This window comes from Notechis scutatus, chromosome 2 (genome assembly GCF_049901735.1).
Source record: "Notechis scutatus isolate UNSWTSFEM ecotype Mainland chromosome 2, rNotScu1.2, whole genome shotgun sequence".
In the NCBI taxonomy this organism is placed as follows: Eukaryota; Metazoa; Chordata; class Lepidosauria; order Squamata; family Elapidae; genus Notechis; species Notechis scutatus.
In genome coordinates, this window is record NC_142010.1 from 48,228,849 (window position 1) to 48,249,942 (window position 21,094).

Here is a 21,094-nt window from a genome sequence, read left to right on the forward strand (position 1 = left end):
AAAGTATTATAAGTGCCAAAGTATTTGTGCACAGAGCAAAGCTGCTTTCTCACTGCTTGCCTCTTCTTGCTCATGGTATTTCCCATTTGATTTCTTGGAGCTCAGCTAGATGAAAACTGATAGCAGAAGAGCTCTAAAAGCTGCCTTGATGAGGCAACCCTATTTTTAACAAGGGTAGCTCCCCACACCATCTCAATCCTAACTCATCCAAGCTTGCTTTCCTGACAGCTCGTATGAGCGAGTGTGCAACTTTGGGTGCCTTCCTTTCTTCTTATGGGGAGAGAGAGACCTGTCCAGCCCCAGATCATACAAAGAGACACTTCCCCTTGAAAAGATGCAGAAGTACACCAAGTGGATTGAAACTGAAGCCTGCCTGATTTACAAGTGACATCATGAAAAGAAGTCCAGAGCTAGAACACAGCAGCTGCCGTTTTCAGTTACCATCACCTCCAAAATGCTGTGTCTTAGGGAATGGGTGGGTGGGAGAAATTGGCTTTCAAGCGATAATCTGACAGGGGATCTGATGAAACACCTTTTAAAAAATCTTTTCATCTATTCACTTCATTTTCTGCACTGGCTGTCTTTTAGCACAGGCTGTCATTGTAGCTGAGGATTGGAGGTAATATTTCTTCAGTCTGAAATGTGATACCATGGTTACTATTCATGTTGCATGTGTATGGCTGATCTAGTGTATCTTGTGCTTTAGCATTGCAATTATATTACATACAAACACACAAATATGTTTGCGCTGGCTTGTACAAACAGATATTGATACACCCAACCCAAAACAAGCATGTCCTGTTAATATATAAAGGTGGTGTAACTAGTTTAGGTTGTCATTTTGTGGTAGAAATTATGTTCCTCTTTACTTATATGCATTATACTCCCATTCACTCATTGGTGAAGTTTTTTTTCTCTGTAAATTGTGGCAGAATTTTGAATGTTGAGATTTTATCCATTCATTCTCTTTCAATATAATTTTAATACAAGATGCAATATCCCAACATCCTTCAAACATAGTGTGCCCTGGAAGGGAATGAAAACTATTAGTACAGGTATTAAGCAATATATCTTCACCAGAAGGGTTTTTTCCCAGATGGACCAGTTCTGCTAAATGACTCCCTTTGTGGTTACAAGCATTGTTTGTTTGATTGGAGCATATTTATAGCAACAAACAAAGCTATATTGTGAGATATTGGCTTAGTGGCAGCTGTTGTGTGAAGTAATATAATTCATCAGAATTTCAAATTCATACCCATCAAAAAAAAAATTCCTTCCTTCCCTTTTTTCTGTCTCTTTCCTCCTTTCTTTCTTTCCTCTTTTCTTTCTTTCTTTCCTTTCTTTCTTCCTCGCCCTCCTTCCCCCACCCCTCTCTCTTTAAAAAAAAGTGGGGGCTTGGGTTTAAGATCAGCCAAAGAAGTTACCATTTCTGTTTGAGGATTTCAAACCAACTTACATTATTGCAATCTTTGTGGATAGTTTAGACGAGGTAATTTGTAATGCTGGCAGATTATGGTTATTTAGTCAAGATAGATTCTGAATTAGACAGTCAGTGAGGTATAGCGGTTAAGGCAACAGACTAGAAACCAGGAGACACTTGAGTTATAGTCCCGTCTTGGGCAAATAGTTGATTCTGTGTTGTTCACTGGATACATACGGCCTGGCCTAAAACAATAGACATGAATTTCCTAAATAGGATGCAGGCAACATGGTGAGACCCTTCTCAGTCTCTGCTCAGCACTAGCTCTGGACAAACATTTCAGGGACTGCACATGAACTGCCTATTCCCTTGACCCCACTCCAAAAAAATCATCCTGCACCATTTTCCTTCTAGTGCTCTCTCTCTCATACACACACACACTTTTCATTCACACATTAAGCCAGTTCTCAACTTACAACCATCCATTTAGCAACTGTTCGAAGTTACAATGGCACTGAAAAAAGTGACTTTCAACTAGTCCTTGCCCTTATGGCTACTGCAGCATCCCCGTGATCAAAATTTGGGTTCTTGGCAACTGGCACGTACTGACCTTCCCAGCCAACTTCCAACGAGCAAAATCAGTGGGGGAAACACTGACACACCCAACCCAAGACCAATAGGTAATAATAGAACAAGCATGCCCTGTTAATATATAATTATTTACATGATTACTTAGCAGCTGCAGTGATTCGTTTCACAATTGTGGTTAAAAAAAACAAAACTGGTTGTAAAATCAGGTGTGACAACCACCTTGTTTAGCAATGGAAATTTTGGTCCCAATTGTGGATGTAAGTCGAGGACTATTGCAACGGGTGCTCTTATTCTCAGTGAAGCCCCTTCCATGTACTCATTCTCTTTCCCACGGGCAAGTATGCCACGCCTCTGAGGGAATCTCCAAGCTGCGCTCAAAGGAATCCTAACCCTTGGGGTAACTGTACAGTAGAGATAAAATCATTACACAGCCATCTATAAAATCATTTTATTTTTCTAGAAACAATTTCCGATTACTACTAACAGTGGTTGCTTGATACTTGATACTAAAAAAAACAAAAAACCAGAAACTCAGCAATGATGTTATTTTAGCTTTCATTCATTAAAGCTTCCTTCTTTGGCATGAACTGCACACTTTTCCTACAGAATAATGTACAACTGAAAGAATGAAATTCTATTTGTGAGAATGGTCTCCAATAGACAACCAGCTAAATATGAGCCTGCCGTGTGCAGCAGCAGCCAAAAAAGCGAATGCAATCCTAAATTGCATTAACAGAGAGATAAAACTGAGATCAAGTGAGGTACTAATACCGCTCTATAAAGCCTTAGTAAGACCACACCTAGAATACTGCATCCAGTTTTGGTCACCACACTATTAAAAAGATGTTGAGACTCTAGAAAAAGTACAGAGAAAAGCAACCAGGATGATTAGGGGACCGAAGACTAAAACATATGAAGAATGGTTACAGGAACTGGGCATGGCTAGTCAAGTGAAGAGAAGGACCAAGGGAGACATGATAGCAGTCTTCCAATATTTGAGGGGCTGCCACAGAAGCACCCAAAGGCCAGACAAGGAATAATGGATGGAAACTGAACCAGGAGAGATTTAACCTGGAAATAAGGAGAAACTTTCTGACAGTGAGAACAATCAACCAATGGAACAGCTTGCCCTCAGAAGTTGTAGGAGCGCCATCACTTGAGACCTTCAAGAAGAGATTGGACTGCCATTTGTCAGAAATGGTGTAGGGTCTCCTGCTTGGGCAGGGGGTTGGACTAGATGACCTACAAGGTCCCTTCCAACTCTGATTATCTGTTATCTATTATAGATACACATAAGGGCGAAGAAGGAACCTGGCTACAGTTTTTAGCACTGTCAGTTTCATGACTGATAAATCATAAAGAAGTTTCCCATTCTGTTAGCATACTACAGGTAGTCCTCAACTTATGACAATTGAGCCCAAAATTTATGTTGCTAAGTGAGATATTTGTTAAGTGAGTTTTGCCTCATTTTACAACCTTTCTTGCCACAGTTGTTAAGTGAATCCTGCAGTTCTTAAATTAGTCACACAGCTGTTAAGTGAATCTGGCTTACCCATTGATTTTGCTTGTGAGACAGTCGCAAAAGGGGATCACATGCAACCATCATAAATATGAGTCAATTGTCAAGCATCTCAATGTACATCACATGACCATGGGGATTTTGCAATGGCCACAAGTGTGAGAAAATGGTCATACATCACTTTTTTCAGTGCCTTTGTAACTAAATGTCACTAAATGAACTGTTGTAAGTTGAGGACTACTTGCATCTCCATCTCATCTCACTTGAAAAGAAAAACGCAATGACATTTTGAATCGTTCTTTCATACACCATGATTTTCAGCAGGAAACTTTCTTTTATCTACTACAGTATCTGTTTCCTGCTTTGGAGACAGAAAATTCTCAGAGCAAGGTTATTTTTAAAAAAAAGTTTTTTAAAAAATGTAATTAATATTTGTACTGGAAAGACTTCATCCTCAGAAATCCTGCCTCCAAGTAAAGTCTCTTATAGCACTTTAAAGACCAGTGATTGTCGCATCAATTCTCAGTGGGATTTCCTGTAAAATACCAATAATGTTTCTATATATATATGCGCAAATGACATATATAGCTTCCATTTGGGGGGCGGGGTGGACTTGAGAGCAACCTTCCAACTCCACCACATCCTGAGAGTTTTAAGTCAAAAGCCGGGGTGGGTAGCAAACCTTCGAGTGGCCAATGGAAGACAGCAAAGAATATCCACCCCAGATGTGGCACCCTAGTCAAATGCATCTGGAAGGCACCAGGTTGGGGAAGCGGCTAATAATATGAACTTATCAGCATGGGCGGAGTCTTCTCCTCCCCCTTGTAACCACCGATTATCCCCACTTCCTGGATATGGCGGCAAATCAAACGGATTGCGTTGCAAGCGGAGCAGTGATGGCAGCGTAAGGAGGAAGGAGGCCACGGCGGCTATGCAAAGCTGGACCGTTTCCCTTAGCAGGCCTCGGACCGGCTGCTGGCTGTGAGGGTCGCCGTACTGTATCGGCGGCGAAGCGGCTCCCGCTCCACGAGCTTTCCCCACCATCTCTTGCGTCCTCCCCACCTTCCCCTTCGGGCGCGGCGCTTCCTTTTTCACTCGCCTCAGCCGCGGGGGTTGACAGCGGGAGATCCAGGGGCACCGGAGAACATGCCGTTCCAGATGTGGACAAAGCCACCCCTTGCCATTTGTGCACCGTCTGTCGTCGGTTGGTTGGGCTTCAGATGTCTGCCGTGCCTCCTTTGGGCCGCAGGGGGTGGTAGACTCTGGCGAAAAAAGACCAATGCGCCGGGTAAGTGGCCAGGGATTGCGAGAGGTGCTTCTCTTTTTCCCGAGCTTTGTGGTAAGGTCACTTGAGGGTGGATGCTTCCCTGAACTTGATGGCTACGTTTGGAGCCCTCCTGGTCTTTGCAGCCATTTCTGACCCGTTGTGTTTTTTCTAATAAGACGAAATTGCAAGATGAGAATGAACTCTTTTCTTGCTGTCATTATTCCTATGGTGCTTTTTTTTAAAGTTTTTTTAAGTATCAGGAGGAACCTGAAATTAGGAGGCAACTGAAAGGGAACAGTTAGTCATATCACCTTGACATCTTCCTGTTTAATTCCTTGCACTGGTTGCTCTCGTTCACTGTAACGGACGATCTGGAGTTGGAGAAACAATCTCATCTTTTCTGACACCAAGAGCTTAATCAGTCTTACAAATCTGATGGTTTTATACTAAATCAGAAGTCTAGCCTCCCGTATTGAAGTAATCCTGTTAAGCTATTCAATTTGATTACCAATGTTACTTAGTTTGATATGCTTTCTGATTTAATCTGCAATCTGGAAGATTTAAAGCAAAATTCTTTCTTTCACTGCTTGGGGATATATCACATTAAGTTAGTATCAGTTCACACCAGCAAACTTGCTGGTTTTCCACAACTTTAAAGTGACTCAGAAAAGAATGTATTTCCCTCATTTAGAAGGTCCCAACTGTGTTTGAATGTTATTTTGCACTTACAAATATATTAATTCAGAAAACTGCAGTGAAAAATGGAACAATGGGATGCTATTGGCTATCAGCAATCGGAATGAGAAACCTATGAAATGGTACAATAGGACCTATGTAGGCATCCAGTTACTGAAGCTGCATTTTATGGGGGGAGGGGGAGGAAAATGTTAGGAATATGAGTCACCTAACAGCTATTTGGGTTAGAAATATATAAACCAGGATAAACATTTTAAAACTGTATCTTTAAGAAAATGCAAAACTGTAATTAGGTGTGGTTTCTAAAATGGCCATAAAATGGAGCCAGAAACCTGGTTTGTTTTAGTCTTAATCTCAGAAGAGGGTGTGTCTCAGTCTCTGTTTCCTTCTGTTGGAAAGTATTGCTGTTCCTCCATTTTTCCTAATTGATATTTCTGGATTTAATGTAAGTCTGATACTGAACTGTTTTTGACACTGGACTTTGTTATTGGATTATCCCTGGATTGAAAAACTGACTGATTTACCTGTGAATGACTTTTGGACTGCTTATCTTGAACTTTGCTTAAACTTTCTGGAAGTAAAAACCTACATTTACTGTACAGTGTATCTGTGTACTGTGTGTGTATTATTCAAACACTTCTCTCAAATACATCTCCCTGTATGCGCTCATTTTCCTAACGGGGAATTACCTCAACAGAAACAGGCTCTTAGAGGTGAGTAAATGCAGATTTCCCAGTAATTGCCCTTTATTTAACATATTCCCTCTTTATTTAACATAAAGAGAAATTTCCTAACAATGAGAACAATTCAGTGGAATGGCTTACCTCTAGAGTGTGTGGGTGTTCCTTCACTGGAGGTTTTCAAGAAGAGATTGGACACCATTTTGTGGAATGCTATAGGATCCCCTGCTTGAGCAGGAAGTTAGACTAGAAGACCTCCAAGGTCCCTTCCGGCTCTGTTGTTCTGTATTCTGAATACAACTCTATCTCCAGACGGTATGGGAATTCTGATCCAACAAGCTAAAGGGCATTAACCTGACAGACTGAATAAATAAATTAGATATATTATGATATGACTTTGGCAGCCAAGAAATAGCTTTGATTTTCACAGATGCATTCCTTTCACTGAAATCCATCTGCCCCACATAAATAGTTTTAGAAATTCAGATTTCTGAATTTGGGTAGGCTGCATATTTTAGGTAATATGTGCATTGCTTTTATTAATTAGCAGAGGAATAGGCCAAAGTTTCTTTGAGAAGCTCAAAGGCTGTTGGAAAGGAGCATTCAGTTGCCATTGCATCAATAAGTGGGCAGATTGTGTAGGTCTTTGGTGAAACGTGTAACCATGGGAAGAATTGCAGGAACTGGCATAGTTTGGAAAAGAAGTGGTGGTTTTCAAAAGAAAAAGAATACCAGGATTTTTAAATATTATGATACGATGTTCTGTCTTGTCATTTTCTTCTTGTTGTTGTTGATTGATCTGAGCTTTATCATATCCTTTCCTCAAAAGACTCCTGAATTGGGAAAAATCAACATGAAAGGTGAAGAAACTCGGCAGCGTAGAAAGGAAGGCCGAATCAGGAACGGAGAGCGATCCAGGCAGAAAGCAAAGAGCAAAAGTAAACACAAAGAGAGCAAACTTATCAGCCAGGGCGCAGAGGATGGCCCTTTGCTCCTGCCTCAGAAGCAGCCTCCAGAGGCAAAAGTGGCCATGGCAAAACTACAGGAGGAATCAAGCGTGGCAATTGGCCTCCAGGTGCTCTTGCCTTACCTGCTGGCAGGCATGGGCATGGTCCTGGCGGGAATGGTCTTGGATTATATTCAGGTAAGATGAACAGGAATTCTGGGCATCTGCTTTGCTGCATTTGGTTGCCTAGGAAGAAGTTTGACCATGTGCGGGGTTGGGTTTGGGGTTTTTTGTTTTTTTTTCATACAGCCCAATGACATGTAAACAATAGCATCTTATCTGATTTTGAGGTCTCCTTGCTCAGAGTTGCATTTTGTTGGATGCTGCGTGTGTGCACAGGGGAGTAAGCCTCCATAGTTAATGCATATTTAAATCTAAGTGATTATACAAGTGCTCAGTTTTTAAGAGTATGTTCTATGTGCATTTGAATATAAAGTTGATAGACACAGTACCTGTGCATGCATTTGGATGGTGCAAAAACTTTTCCAGTGGCCTTCTTTTATATCATCCAGATGGGTTGCACTAAATTTTCCATAATAGTTCAGCCAGCACATCAGTGGGCATTATGAAAGTAACAGTGCAACACATTTGAAAGGCTCCAGGTGTATGGGGGGAGTGGGAGCTTTTCTGGAACAACTTCCAGCTAAGAAGATTTATAACATTCAGTCTAATGTCATGTTCAATTACATGTGATCCAAATCAAACTTCTATCATTTCTTAGGGTTTTTAAAAATGATGATTCTATGTTTTCCCATATTTTTCTTTGCTAATTCCCGATTGATTTCTTTGGTTTTATATGTATTTTTAAACCTTATATTGCAAACTCTACTTTAAGATGAAATAGCAAGCTCCTGAAGCAAGCATAATTTTAAACAAATGATCAGAGAGGCTAATCTTACTGCAACAAATGCTGCTTTAAATATTTAATTGAAGGAACTCGGCATGAATTGAGAGACAAGTAAACATTATTTAAATATTGTTATTTTATTAACCATACGCTTTTATTCTTATTTTTTACCGTTGTATACCACATGGAACCTCAATAGAGTAAAATGTAGATAAACTGTATAAAATAAATAAAAGCAGGATCTTGTTTTTAAATTCAAACAAGCAATTTGATTAAGTTCGTTCTAATAGGTTACTTTTTCAGCACTGAAATTCTTTCTTGCGCTATCCAATTTATTTAACTAGTGAGGTAAGAGGTCATGTTGCCCCTTGTCTTTCTGATAGGATGACTTTAAAATGCTTTTTGCCTGTTTTCTCTGGTCCAGAGTTCATATTTCTTCCTTGCATTATTTCATGTTACTGTTTAGCATGAAGAAAATCAATTGGGTTTCATAAGATTTTACCTGTTTCAGAATATTTTATATACAGCTGAGCTAATGTGAGTTTAGTTTCCTCCTGAATATGTGGAGACTTGTGTACGATTCTGTGTGCATTTTGTTCTCTTCACAGTTTGAGGTTCTCTCCTGCAATAGATTTTAGTAGTATCCCAAATTAAAATGATTTAGCCAATTAGTCAGAGGAAGGTTATGCTTCATGTTCCAGAAGTGTATTGATTTTGTTGTCAAACCCAGTTTATTGCCCAATTGATTTTTCCACTTTATCAAGTTGGTGATGTTGCTATTTATTTACATAGTACCATCATGGTGCATGACATTTTGTAGAGTACAGGAAGAGAAGACTTAATCTTAAAGAATATTCTGCCTAAAGAGCATAGGCATATAAATAAGTAATCAGATTTCACTTAGAGCAGAGATGAACAACCCTTATGGGTCTAGATTCACCCTTCTCGTTTTGCTTGAGGGCTGGAGAAGATACAGCAAATAATGTCATAAAGGTACCATATAAAAAGTTACCTCATGAGTTGGCCTAAAAGTGACAGTAGAGGAAAGACTGTTCTTAAGATGCTGAGCTATTAATGAGAAAAAAAGAAAAACACTGAAAATGCTTCATTAAATAATGAATAGGCCTCTGGTCGGTTTCCAAACAAAGGTTTAAGACAGGAATATGTGGGTTACCCAACAGTTTTAAATTGGAAAATATTCATTTGTCTTGAATGGATAAATGTCTGAAGTAGCAATTTTCTATGGTATATATTTCAATTTCAGTCCTAGGTAGTGGTGGATGTTTCTCTCCCAGAGCACAAAGAGAAAATATCTGCTGTGAACTCCACGAAGGTGTCAGGCAGGGCATCCAGCCAGTAAACACCCAGTGGTCCCGACTATACCCTGAATTAAGGGATTAAGTTACAAGAAAAAAAAAAGATGAAAATTATCCAATAGGGTAGAGTCTAGAGATGGCTGCTCAAGAAGAGGGCAGACAACAAATTATTTAAAAGCCTGCAGCAACAATCTCTCCCATAGGGCATTAATCAGCACTAGAACCCACCCACATGTCCAAGTGGCGTATTAAGTCTCACTGGTGCCCTAAGCACTGATAAATCTTGGTGCCCCCCTCCTTTATACATACTGTACCATATTCTCAACTTTGTGGTGCCCCCTTTGGGCCTGGTGCCCTAAGCACGTGCTTAGTCTGCTTAATGGTTAATACACCATTGCACATGTCACCTCACATGCCAGGAGGGATGTGAAAAATTGCTTAAAGGAGAATATTGTGATAGACACATGTATATTTATGTATGTGTGTGTTTGATTTTTATCCCACTTTTATTTTATTATTCTATAAGTAATTCAAGGTGGTGAACATACATAATACTCCCTTTTTCTATTCTCTCCACAACAACAACTCTGTGAAGTGGGCTAGGCTGAGAGTGACTGGCCCAAAGTCACCTAGCTGGCTTTCATGCCTATGGCTGGATTAGATCTCACAGTCTCCTTTTTCTAAGCCAGCACCTTAACTACTACACCAAATTGCTAGTTCCCCCTCTCTTTTTTTCTATGGGTATTGGGCACTGTTCTTATAGTGAAAATAAAGCTCCTATTTTAGTGTTTTAATAAATAATGTCACTATTTCTTCGGTAACAGTTTTTTACTCAGGACACCTTATTTCATGATAGTGATGGTCAGACAGTTGGAAAAAACTCAGAGATCATTTAATCCAAACCCTTCTAAAAGCATTTCAGATGGATGGCTCTCTTGGGATGGTAGTCATGATGGTGATGACATAAAATGAATTGTCATCAACTGCTGCTATCTGAATGCCGAACGTGATGCAGCCTGGGAAGAGCATCCCTGCCCCATCCATTGTGTCAGCTCTTCAAGGTAAACCAGACTCGAACACCAAAGTCATGAATACTAAAATTGCAGTAACAAAACCTTGCAACTCTGAATATGCCTCCCCCTCTATGTTTAGGATAGAGAACTAGAGAGGGTCAAGTCTAACATGCTTTCTCAAATTACATTCCTGCTTTGGGCTCTCTTATCTGACCATTGCCTTGACTGCAGCTCTTTCTCCTCTTCAAAAGGGTTGTTCTAACCTCCCTTTCAAGAAAAGCAACACAGCATATGGGAAGCAATGTAGCCAGCTTCTATCCATTGTGTCAGCCACACAGTGTGGACCAGACTAAGAAACCAATGGCATATAGCTCAGGATGTCTCAGGTGCAACAACCAGATATACTTATGAAAACTCAAAGCCAGCAGCTTTCTTGTGTTCACAATAAATCACCAGATAAGATTTCATGGAACTGAAGAGGGTATCTGGGTCAGACTTCTTGTGGCTGCGCAAGGACTCATGGTTAATTCCCTTCTTAACCCCTCCTCCCTGCTTGCCTGGGAGTTTCCCAACAGGAGCCCTTTTAATTATGAGAGCAGAATATAACAGAATATTGCAAGTCTTGATGTGCTCCCTCACACACACACTTTATCTTCATATGAATTTGAGAAGGGCTTGTCTGAAACATTTTCTCAAATTAATTTCTTGGCCTGGACTCAAATCCCTCTTATCTGACCATTAGCTTGGTAGGAGTATTTCCTCATGTCCTTCAAGGCCCTTCTTCCTCCTTCTACTCTCTGGCTCCTAAAGGATGAAGGATTGCCTCCCCCCCCCCCCCCCAAAGAATCCTGAGCTCCAACTGCCAGTTGTCCTCCCGAGTTGACCTTCCACTGTGTCCCCATTCATCTGCTGGATTTTCTCTTGTGGGTAGATTTGTGCATCCTGAAGGAAAATTTTCAATGGATAAAAGGAAATGAGGGCAAGAAATACTGGGTTTTGGGGGGTGGCTATCTAAAGGAACAAAAGACTGTAACTGTTTTGTTTTCTGAACCTGTGTAGAAAGCTAATGTCTGAAGGTGACTTTCCAAGCTTCTTCCTCAATTAATGCTGGTTACAGGACTTATAAATTTAAGCCCAGCTTTCTTCAACCTCCTCTGTACCTCCTTAGTATGGGAAAGAAAGCAGCTAAGCAAACAGAGTTCTTGGATTAACCTCAATATGTTATCAGAGAAAGCTTTTTTTAGACCTACCAGCATGCCTCAGGAAGATTGCTGGTTTTATTTGTAGTAACCAGACTACTATCGAATTGATTGATTGGTGTGGTGCAGACAATGTTGGGGTGGGGTTAAAGACTGACTCCAAAGACTGGGTTTAAATCTTTTCGGTTCTACAGCACCCAGAATGACTCTCCATTTATCATGGACTTCCAGTTTAAATTGCCTCACCAAGTTACAGGATGTATGTCATTTTAAGGCATTTGGAGAAAGTTCACATGGGAAAAGATAGACAAAGAGGCTGAGAGTAAGTTTTATCCTTGGAAACTTCTGCTAATCCGGATTCGAGGGTAGTGCCACCAGATGTAAAACATCATTTAAAGGAAAAAAATTATTCTCTAATCCTGGAAATTCCTGGCTTATTTCAATTAACCAAGCATTTGGATTTTGTCATTTATTGCTGTATCCTTTTCATGAAAATGTAGGGCTGCAAAGGAAATTTACTTACTGGCCTCAGGCAAGCAAAGAACATCCAAATAATTATTGTATACTCTATGAAGCCCGCTTCTTTTAAGAAAATGGATCAAAGCAGGAAAATCCCAAATGTAAATTTTTACATAACTGAGTAAATTACAAGTTTTGTGAAGAGACAAACTGAAAGGAGTTGCACTAGTTTTTTTTTTTAAATGCTTGTGTGCTGAATTAGTCTACTATGGGTTGTATTATTTTCTTTTTAAAAATAAAGTGCTGAATAGTCCATAGCAGATTTTTAGGACAGAAAATAAAATGCAACAGGAAAAGTACTGGAAGAGAATAGAATGACCTTAAATAAGTTCTGCAGAGACTGTTATCGCAGGGCTTTTGTATCTGAATTTGAAGTGATGACAACAGATAAGGATACTGGCTTTTGAACCTCATTGGTGTTCTGAAAGTCAGTCATTGAGAGAGGGAGACTACCTATTTTCTAAACTTGTGTACCCAAAGCCAAGCTAGGAAATCAGAAGAAAAGAACGGATGAAAGTGCCTTTTAGCTAGTACAGCCCCATAGCTTTTCTCTCTTATTTTTCCCTCTGAGCTGTTCTTGTAATGAGCTGTATTTGTAGTTAGGATTAAGCTCCTGTTCGTAATGACCTTTCATCACTTTCAGAAAGCAAAAAAAAGGAAAAGAAAACTGAAGTAAACTTTCTTCTTTGCCTTAGAACAGTAAGAAAGATTCAGCGTCACACAGAGTGAGCTTGATAGTGCTGTGACTATTTCGGCTATGCAAGCTTATCTTTTCAATTACTACCGTTATAAGTGGAGGAGAAAGGACATAAGTGACTGAAGTATTTTAAGCAATTCCAGCACAGCCTACCACTGTTTATGCTGGTAACTCTTCAGTGTCCCAGCTTCAGCCAGTCTTTCTGGTTTTCAGCCAGGTTGTGATAGATGGAAACTGACTCAAAGCATAGTGAAAACCGAGCTCAGCTAATCTGAATGCATTTTGGAAACTAACCTTGTTCTCCTGCGGAAGAAGAAAAGGACATCAGATTTCAAAACACGTGGTGGCGCAACTAATCTAAAGGTGCCTTGAAACTCTGATTGAAGATTGAAGACTACTCCAATTTCTGGACTTCCTTTTGTCCTCTGCTTCTTTAGTATGGGTTAATGGCATTCAGTAATGGTGGTCACCGAGCTGAAATTGAAGCTGTGCTTCCGGGGGAAGAAACTCAGAGGTTTTACCTGTAAGTTTTTCAGATCACCCAATGGATTCCTTCCAGAAACATGCTTCTCCATTGCATCACAGATCTTCGGGCCATATATACTGGCAGGTTTAGGCCTGGTAGCTGCTGGTTTGGTGATGGATATTCTTCAAGTATGTATGTTCTTTCAACTTCCTTGCTAATGAGGGGTAGGCTGACCATGAGCATCTATTTTTAATATGGCTAAGTGAGAGCTAGGTGCAGTATTTGTTCTACCTGCCTTTTGGGGAGGGGGGCAATGTCTTCTGAGACTGTCAAGGCTCTTCAGGGAATCTTGTGGACAGACTGAGTTGAATGAAAGGCTCTTGTTGTTCTTTCTAAGTGTCCTGGAGAAGATATACTAGGATTGAACTGATCCAAGAATGTTCTCATCAGCCACAAGCCAGAATACGTTAGGAAAAAATGTAAATGCCTGGGAAATATCACATGCAGTGCCATGAATATTGTGTTCCCGACATTGGGTGGATTTTTGTGACAAGGAAGCTGCTCACGTTGCCTAGACTATGGGTGGAAAATCCAGGCAGAAATTATTGTGGAAAACTTGGGTCACTGCAACTCCTGGTCCTCATTAAATCCTTCCTTGTAGGGTACTCTTAAGCTCTTAGGCCAATTCTGTCTACTCATTTCCTTTAAAATTTTGTTTTGTTTTGTTTCCTTTTCAACTGACCTGCAAACTAGAGCTTTCTGTCATTCATAAGAATATATATTTTCTTGACCTCTTGGGGGTCATTTGAAAGGTGTGTGTGTGTGTGTGTGTGTGTGTGATGCGCACGTATTATCAGCCTGAATCAATCCTCTGAAGGTTGAAAGCCTCCTCACTGAAGTTTAGTTTATGGAACATAATATACCACAGGTAGTCCTCAATTTACAACCACAATTGAGGCCTAAATTTATGTTGCTAAGTGAAACATTTGTTAAGTGAGCTTTGCCCCATTTTAGAACCTTTCCTGCCACAGTTGTTAAGGGATTCAGTGCACTTGTTAAGTTAGTAACACAGTTTTTAAGTGAACCTTGCTTCTCTATTGACATTGCTTGTCAAGAAGCTCACAAAAGGTGATGAAATGACTTTGGGACACTGCGACCTTCATAAATACGAATCAGTTGTCAGGCATCCAAATATTGACCATGCTGCAATGGTTGCAAGAGGGAACAATGGTCCTAAGTCACTTGTTTTCAATGTCATTGTAACTTTGAATGGTCACGAATTAACAAATGGCTGTAAGTCAAGAACTATCTGTATGCTAATGGGTTAGTGGTTCTATGCTTTTGAACTTCCTAGTCTAGAGCGGAAGGGCTCTCATTGGCCCAAATAATTTTCTTCATATATCAAGTCCTCTAAATAAATAGAATTCTTGTCTATGATCGCTTTGTTTCATAAGGCCTTTGAGCCTTATAACAATCCTCCAGGTGTGCATATACAAGAGTGCAGGATTTGTGTGCAAAACATTAGATTCGGTTAAATCACAATTGGATGGTTTCTGTCTTAGCATCTTGTGTGAATCAAGTCAACATGTTAAAGCATAGTATGATTTATTTGTCCCGACATAAGGATCTTGTGTTTTGCTAAGCTGTGCTCGTTTTGTTAAAACTGTACTTGGTTTTAGCATATTGTGTGAACTCAGTCAAGGAATGATTATGCAGTCACTCTATGCCTAAATAGTTAGGGAGAAGTCTCACTGATATCAGTGGATTGGACTGTGCCCATTATATTATTATTAGAAACATTTATTTCCCTGCTTCATTAATAATAAGCAAAACAGGTTGAAAAGTGATGTGGCAGTCCTGTAACTTAAGGTTTATTTGTAATTTAAAATGCATAGGCATGGTAGTCAATAATATGTTTATTGTGTTAGTTTTTTTGAAATCCTGTAATAATTGTATTTTCTGTAGAAATTATCTGCCACTTGAAGGGTATCTCCGGTTTAAAGGCATAAAACAGAAAAGGAAACAGTCCATTAATGCATTACATATAAGGAATGATAAAAAGGCTTACAAAGATCTTTTATCATCACAAACTACACTTTCTGCTATATTTTCCTCTTCACTTTCAAGTCATTTATAATCATATGCTCTTGAACTTTATGTTCTTCAATCTAAAATAACTTTGTTGTGCAGGATTGTCCAAGTAGATCATAAAATTAAAGAACTGGCTTATTGTTGCAAGCATATGAAAAAAACAACCAGCCTTATTAAAAATAAGCATAAAACAGGACAGATCAGAAATAAAATTCTTGCTGTGTTGTTTGTACATATCTACTTAAAAAGAGCAACCTATATATGGCACACTTTATAAACTAAAGAGCATCAAGTGAAACCAAAAGATGGAGATAAGAGAAAAATATGCTGACTTCAGTTTTAAATAATTGCAGATGCCTCTCTGTTCATCAAATAGCTATGGGTATTGTTTATTCGGAATATTTTCCTTTATTTGCCACCCTAATCCATTAAAACAAGGGTCTTCAAACTTGGCAAGTTTAAGACTTGTGGACTTCAATTCCCAGAATGCCTGAGCTAACATGACTGGAGGAGGAATTCTGGGAGTTGAAGTCCACAAGTCTTAAAGCTTTCAAGTTTGAAGACCCCTGCATTAAAATAACAGCTATATGTCAACAAGATTAAGGTATTTACATTCTCAAAATTAACATATTGGGATTAACTGATTTTTCTCTTACTGCCTACATACTCTAGATCAGGAGTCTCCAACCTTGGCAACTATAAGGTTTGTGGACTTCAACTCCCAAAGATCCTCAGCCAGCTGGCTGAGGAACTCTGAGAGTTGAAGTCCACAAGTCTCAAAGTTGCCAAGTTTGGAGACCCCTGATCTAGATCAGGGGTGTCCAACCTAGACACCTTTAAGTTGTAGACTTCTACTCCCAGAATTCCCCAGTCAGCCATGCTTCTGGGTGTTGAAGTTCATAAATCTTAAAGTTGTCAAGGTTGGACACCCTACCTCTAGATGTCATTGTCTTAAAAAGTTTGGGAGCTGTTTAAAAAAGTATTATATTTATATTTAAACTCCTTTTGCTGTTAGCAAAGTTGCTGTTACCCTAAAACATCATTACAATCCTGTTTAAAAGATTAGCAAGCAGATTTAGAAAGCTACTTTTCTCAATTTCAATCAGATTAATTCATTTTTATCACATTTATATGGATGCCCATCTCATGGAAAGTGACTCAGGGTGCACAATAATCCAATAAAATTGTAGATAAACATATAAAAACTCGTTACCTAAAACCATTATGGTGGTTGTTGGATTATGACAAAAATCTCACTTCCCTCCCCGCATGCATCCTACTCCCTCCCCTCCATCTGTTAAGCAGTGTCTCTTGGATCGTAGTTCTATTTTTATTGTTTTTAGAAATATTCCTCTTTTATGGTTTGATTGCTTTTAATATCATAAGCCTCCCAGAGTCACTTTGAAGTGGGATGGGTGGCAAACAAATTTAATACATAATAATTATATGATAATTATTTTAAAAAGTATTAGAAAGTATAATGGCTAAACCAAAACATAAAAAGAAAATAATAGACATAGAGATATTAATTATAACAGAACCACCTCATGAGTTCACCCCCATTCCTCTGGGGGCCCTAGGGACCTCTGAAACTCAGGAGTGAAGAAGCGGATCTCATCTCTGGGTGAAGAAGATTCCACAGCGCAGGTGCCACAGCAGAATGGGCCCACTGTATAGGGTCACCATATGTAGCTTCTTTAAAAGCATCCAGAAATGTCCCTTCCTCTAGTGACATATTAAACACTGCCTGGACCCACCAGCTAGTCACCATCCTGGAGGCTTTCATCATCCAGGAGGGACAAGGGTCTAACTGACAGGTGGTGGCACTGACTGCATCAAGGGCCCTGTCCTCTTTATCAGGGTCAACAGGATCAAACTGTTCCCAGATAACAGGGGAAGATCTTTCCCTGGGCATCACACATGGATCATCTCCATGTATGGGATCCAACTGGCAACGGACCTTGGCAATTTTGTCCATCAGGTGCTGAACAAACTCCTCTGCAAAAGGTTGCAGAGGGCTCGGCCTTGCAGAAGATCACCCGAAGCCCCCCTGATCCAGGAGGGAATGGGTGACCCAAAACAGAGCCGCCAGATGGTACTCTAAGGATATAAGAAGAGCAGAGAAATACTGCTGTTTCACTGTTCTTACTGCCAAGAGGAAGGCCTTACTGGTGGATCAAGTCATGCCTAATCAAAGTCATCCCTTGTCTTCCTCCAGTAGTACTCCAGGCATCTCTTGGCCCTTTTCAGAACTTGTAGCTCCTCAGTGAACCATGGGGAGGGCTGGGGACGATGAGTCAAGAGAAGGTGCATGGGTGCGATCCTGTCCAAAGCCATGACTGCCCTTAGATTCCAGGCCACCACTAGAGCAGCAACACTTCTGGGTATCACCCAGTTCCCTCTGGGACCCACTAATATTAAGCATCAGAGGCACCTTCCCTTGTAACAGCCTGCCTTTTGGCTCCCGTAGCACCTGCTACCCATCACGACTGTGATACATGATCCTGCTCTACATCCCCAGGACAAACATTCCTTCTTCTGCCCAACCCCCTTCCTGGAAGAGCCAAGGGCTCTGCTTCTCCCTGCAATCATTCATACTGGTACATCCTGGGGGAGGGGGACAGTGAGGGAGGGAACCTCTATGGCACTATAGAAAAAGCTCTCAGAACCAAGGACTCCCCACATCCAACCCTCTGCAACAGACACACTGTCCTCTGTCCCAACTGGTCTCTCTCACTGGCTACTCGGATGTGGACCAATCACCCCAAACCCCTCCACCTAGCTTCCACTCAAAGTGGGTTGTACAGACAATACCCCCACACTAGCTGCTCTGAGGCTGTCACTCTAGGAGGAGACCTCACACAATCCCAGCCCTGAACCTCCTCCTTAAGGAATCCCAACTGCTATGCCCATTACCTATCAAATGGCCATAATTCTCCCCAAGTCTTGTCCTGGCCAAGAGAGGGTGAAAAAGGGGAGGTATTGACCATCAGAAGTTGATTATCAGGACCTTAGTTGGAGAGTTTAGAAGAAAGTTATTTATTTATTTTTGGAGAAAGCAGCTGAAGTGCATAGTCAAAAAAAAAAGAGAGAGAGAGAAAGGGGTTTGGCTTTTTTTCCCCTATGGTTGTGGTTGTTTTTAAGATCCATAAAGTGAAAATATAGCAATTAATTGCCATTTTTATGATTTTGAAATTATTTCAAATAATATGGAAGCACAAAGAAAGGTTGAATAATATAAATGGGTAATTTCCATGATGGTTGGTTTCCATTTTGGTTTGGTTCAATAAAAATAGTTTGCCTTTAGTTTTGTTATACATTTTTGTACGACTGTCACAAGAGTGCTAATTTATTTCGATTTTCTTTATTAATTGTTGCTTAGATATTTAACAGCCAGTTTGAAAGTTGTATTGATGGAGGATCTATCCACACTGAAAAACAGCTTACAATTCAAAGCTTCTGGGAAATCTTACGTAGTACAATAGTATGTATAAATGTGCATGTTACAATTAATATCACAATGGATTAATACTTTCTTCTCTCCTTTCAGCACTGGAAAGTATTCATAAAAATCAGAGAAATGTTTATTCTGATTCCAGCCCTGATTGGTTTGAAAGGCAACCTGGAAATGACCTTGGCATCTAGACTTTCTACAGCTGTAAGTGTCCTCTTTATGTTGTCTTTTAATATAGAGAAGGATTTAGAGTTCTTGTTTGGCAAGAAAAATACTGACATGTGAGACAGTAGTGAAAAATGCATAGATGGCTCAATAGTTCTTATAGTACCTATGTAGGTTGGACCTGTATATTTTGCTTTCCATGGTGGTCATGAACAACATTTCTGTTGCAATTGTTTTTCTGATTTCCCTACTGTACCACATATTTGGAAAGAATTATATTTTAGGTATCCAGTAATATATTTAAGCAAAGGTCAGAGGGAGCCATTTTAGAGATGAAGCCATAAGCCCTCCACCTAGATCTACAGAAAGACATGAGTGAAGTTCCTCACTAATATTAATGTGATCTTGGCAATAAACTCTTTATCTGCCCTATGTAATGTAACAACATGCTAGATGTACTATTTGCCATCCATGATTATGAAAGTGAAGTGATTTGTTTGTTTGTTTGTTTATTTGATAAATGTATATGGCACCCATCTCATTACCCCCTACCCTCACTCTGGATGGTTTACAGTACAGTAAAATCATAACTATAAAGACATTAAAATTAACTTGACTCGGGTGAAAAGCTACCAATCCAAGAGCACAATATCCCAAGATAACCTATCCCAAGATAACCTGTACTGTGTTGGCTTAGGACAGTTGAGCTAGTATTGCATGTGCATGCCTCTGAATTAAGCCTGGCATCTTGAATTGATGACGCACTTATTAACCAATCATTTAGGTTGACCCGAACAGTTAAAAATATTCCTCTTGCTAGTAGATCAGTCGCTAGAAGCATTTAGGGGGCTTGTGTATTTTGTCTGACTAGAATTCCCTCATTTATTTATGTATTCATTCAATTTACATAGTTGCACAACTCTTATTCTTGAGCCTGTGTGGTTTACAATGAAAACATAAACAGTCCCCCAAAAATAAAAAAAAATAAAACAACCATACAAACATTAAAAACAATTAAACCATTAAAAGCATAGAGAACTTTCCCCAAGAGAGCACAGCAATTCAAGGACAGTCCAGCCATTTTAAGGTCTCCATACTTCTCTCTGATCCTTAGGCCAGATGTCAAAGCCAGGTATTTGAGCTCTTCTGGAAAGCCAGCAAGATCGGAGCCAGCCTATTGTGCTATCCTGACTTATTCACCTAAACAAATGGCTTTATTGTGTTCAGAATTCCCAAACCTTGCAAAAGTTCTTCTCTTTTTTTTTCTTCAGAGATTTGAAACATTTTTAGATTCAGGTAGAATGTTGTTGTAGCTTAGTATGAGTGTCAGGTTACTCCTTCTATGAGCTGGTAGGATAAAATCCAAAGGGCCTTGGAGATGAGTATGAAGTTCAGACACTTTGCAGTTGTACCTCCTGATTTTGTGCATCCAAATGTACTCCAAACTGGGCCACAGCCCTTGTAAAATCTATTTTTAAACTGGTCACATCGCCAATTTGGAAGGAAAAAGAAATCCATTCCCTGCAGGCGTATCTCTAGTGGTTTTTCATAAAGATGAAAATGAAAAAGACTGATAGTGATGTCCTGTCACAAACCTGCCAAAGCATAGAGACACACTTATTGCAACAGATGCTCTCCATTCCTTCCCTACATAAGAAATAATTGTTGTCTCCTGTGCTTTGCAGGCTAATATCGGCCGGATGGATAATTCACAGGAAAAATGGAAAATGGCTATTTGCAATATGGCCTTGATTCAGGTAAGCAAGTCTAAATTTTTTATAGAGACCTTTGGATAATACTAGTCAATTAGAGCCCCTGGATAATTGAGCTGATACTCAACAGCTGATATTACAGCTGTTTATTAATTATGTCACTAAATGGAAGTTCTGTTTTTTTCTTGTACAAAGTTTTGATGTTTGTTTGTTATTCTAATGAGGGGATTATTTATTCACATATTTAGGGGAAAGGTCCAGGCAACACAGCTTTTATAACATTTCTGTTTCCAACTACATTTTTTCTGCTTTTTTTTGCACAGAAATTAGGATGAGAGGGAAAGTCGGAGAAACTACATATTACTTTTTGATTTGTGGCAGCAGGAGCTGTCAGTCTAGATTACAGGCCTGTCAAACTGGTGGCCCATAGGCTGGA

General features: G+C 39.8%; 1 protein-coding gene across 3 annotated transcripts in view; it reads left to right on the plus strand.

Moving 5' to 3' along the window:
• The first annotated feature begins 467 nt into the window (after positions 1–467).
• Positions 468–21,094, plus strand: part of SLC41A3 (solute carrier family 41 member 3) — a 37,956-nt gene continuing 17,329 nt past the window's right edge. The window contains exons 1-4 of one of the 3 annotated variants that reach the window (XM_026678197.2): positions 468–619; positions 7,003–7,317; positions 18,878–18,985; positions 20,632–20,703. In XM_026678197.2, coding sequence (XP_026533982.1) covers positions 7,027–7,317; positions 18,878–18,985; positions 20,632–20,703 — 471 coding nt within the window. In that variant the 5' untranslated portion in view covers positions 468–619; positions 7,003–7,026. Of the gene's footprint in view, positions 620–4,170; positions 4,819–7,002; positions 7,318–12,795; positions 13,425–18,877; positions 18,986–20,631; positions 20,704–21,094 lie in introns of those variants that run through there. The other 2 variants (XM_026678190.2, XM_026678212.2) reach the window with 2 other exon arrangements.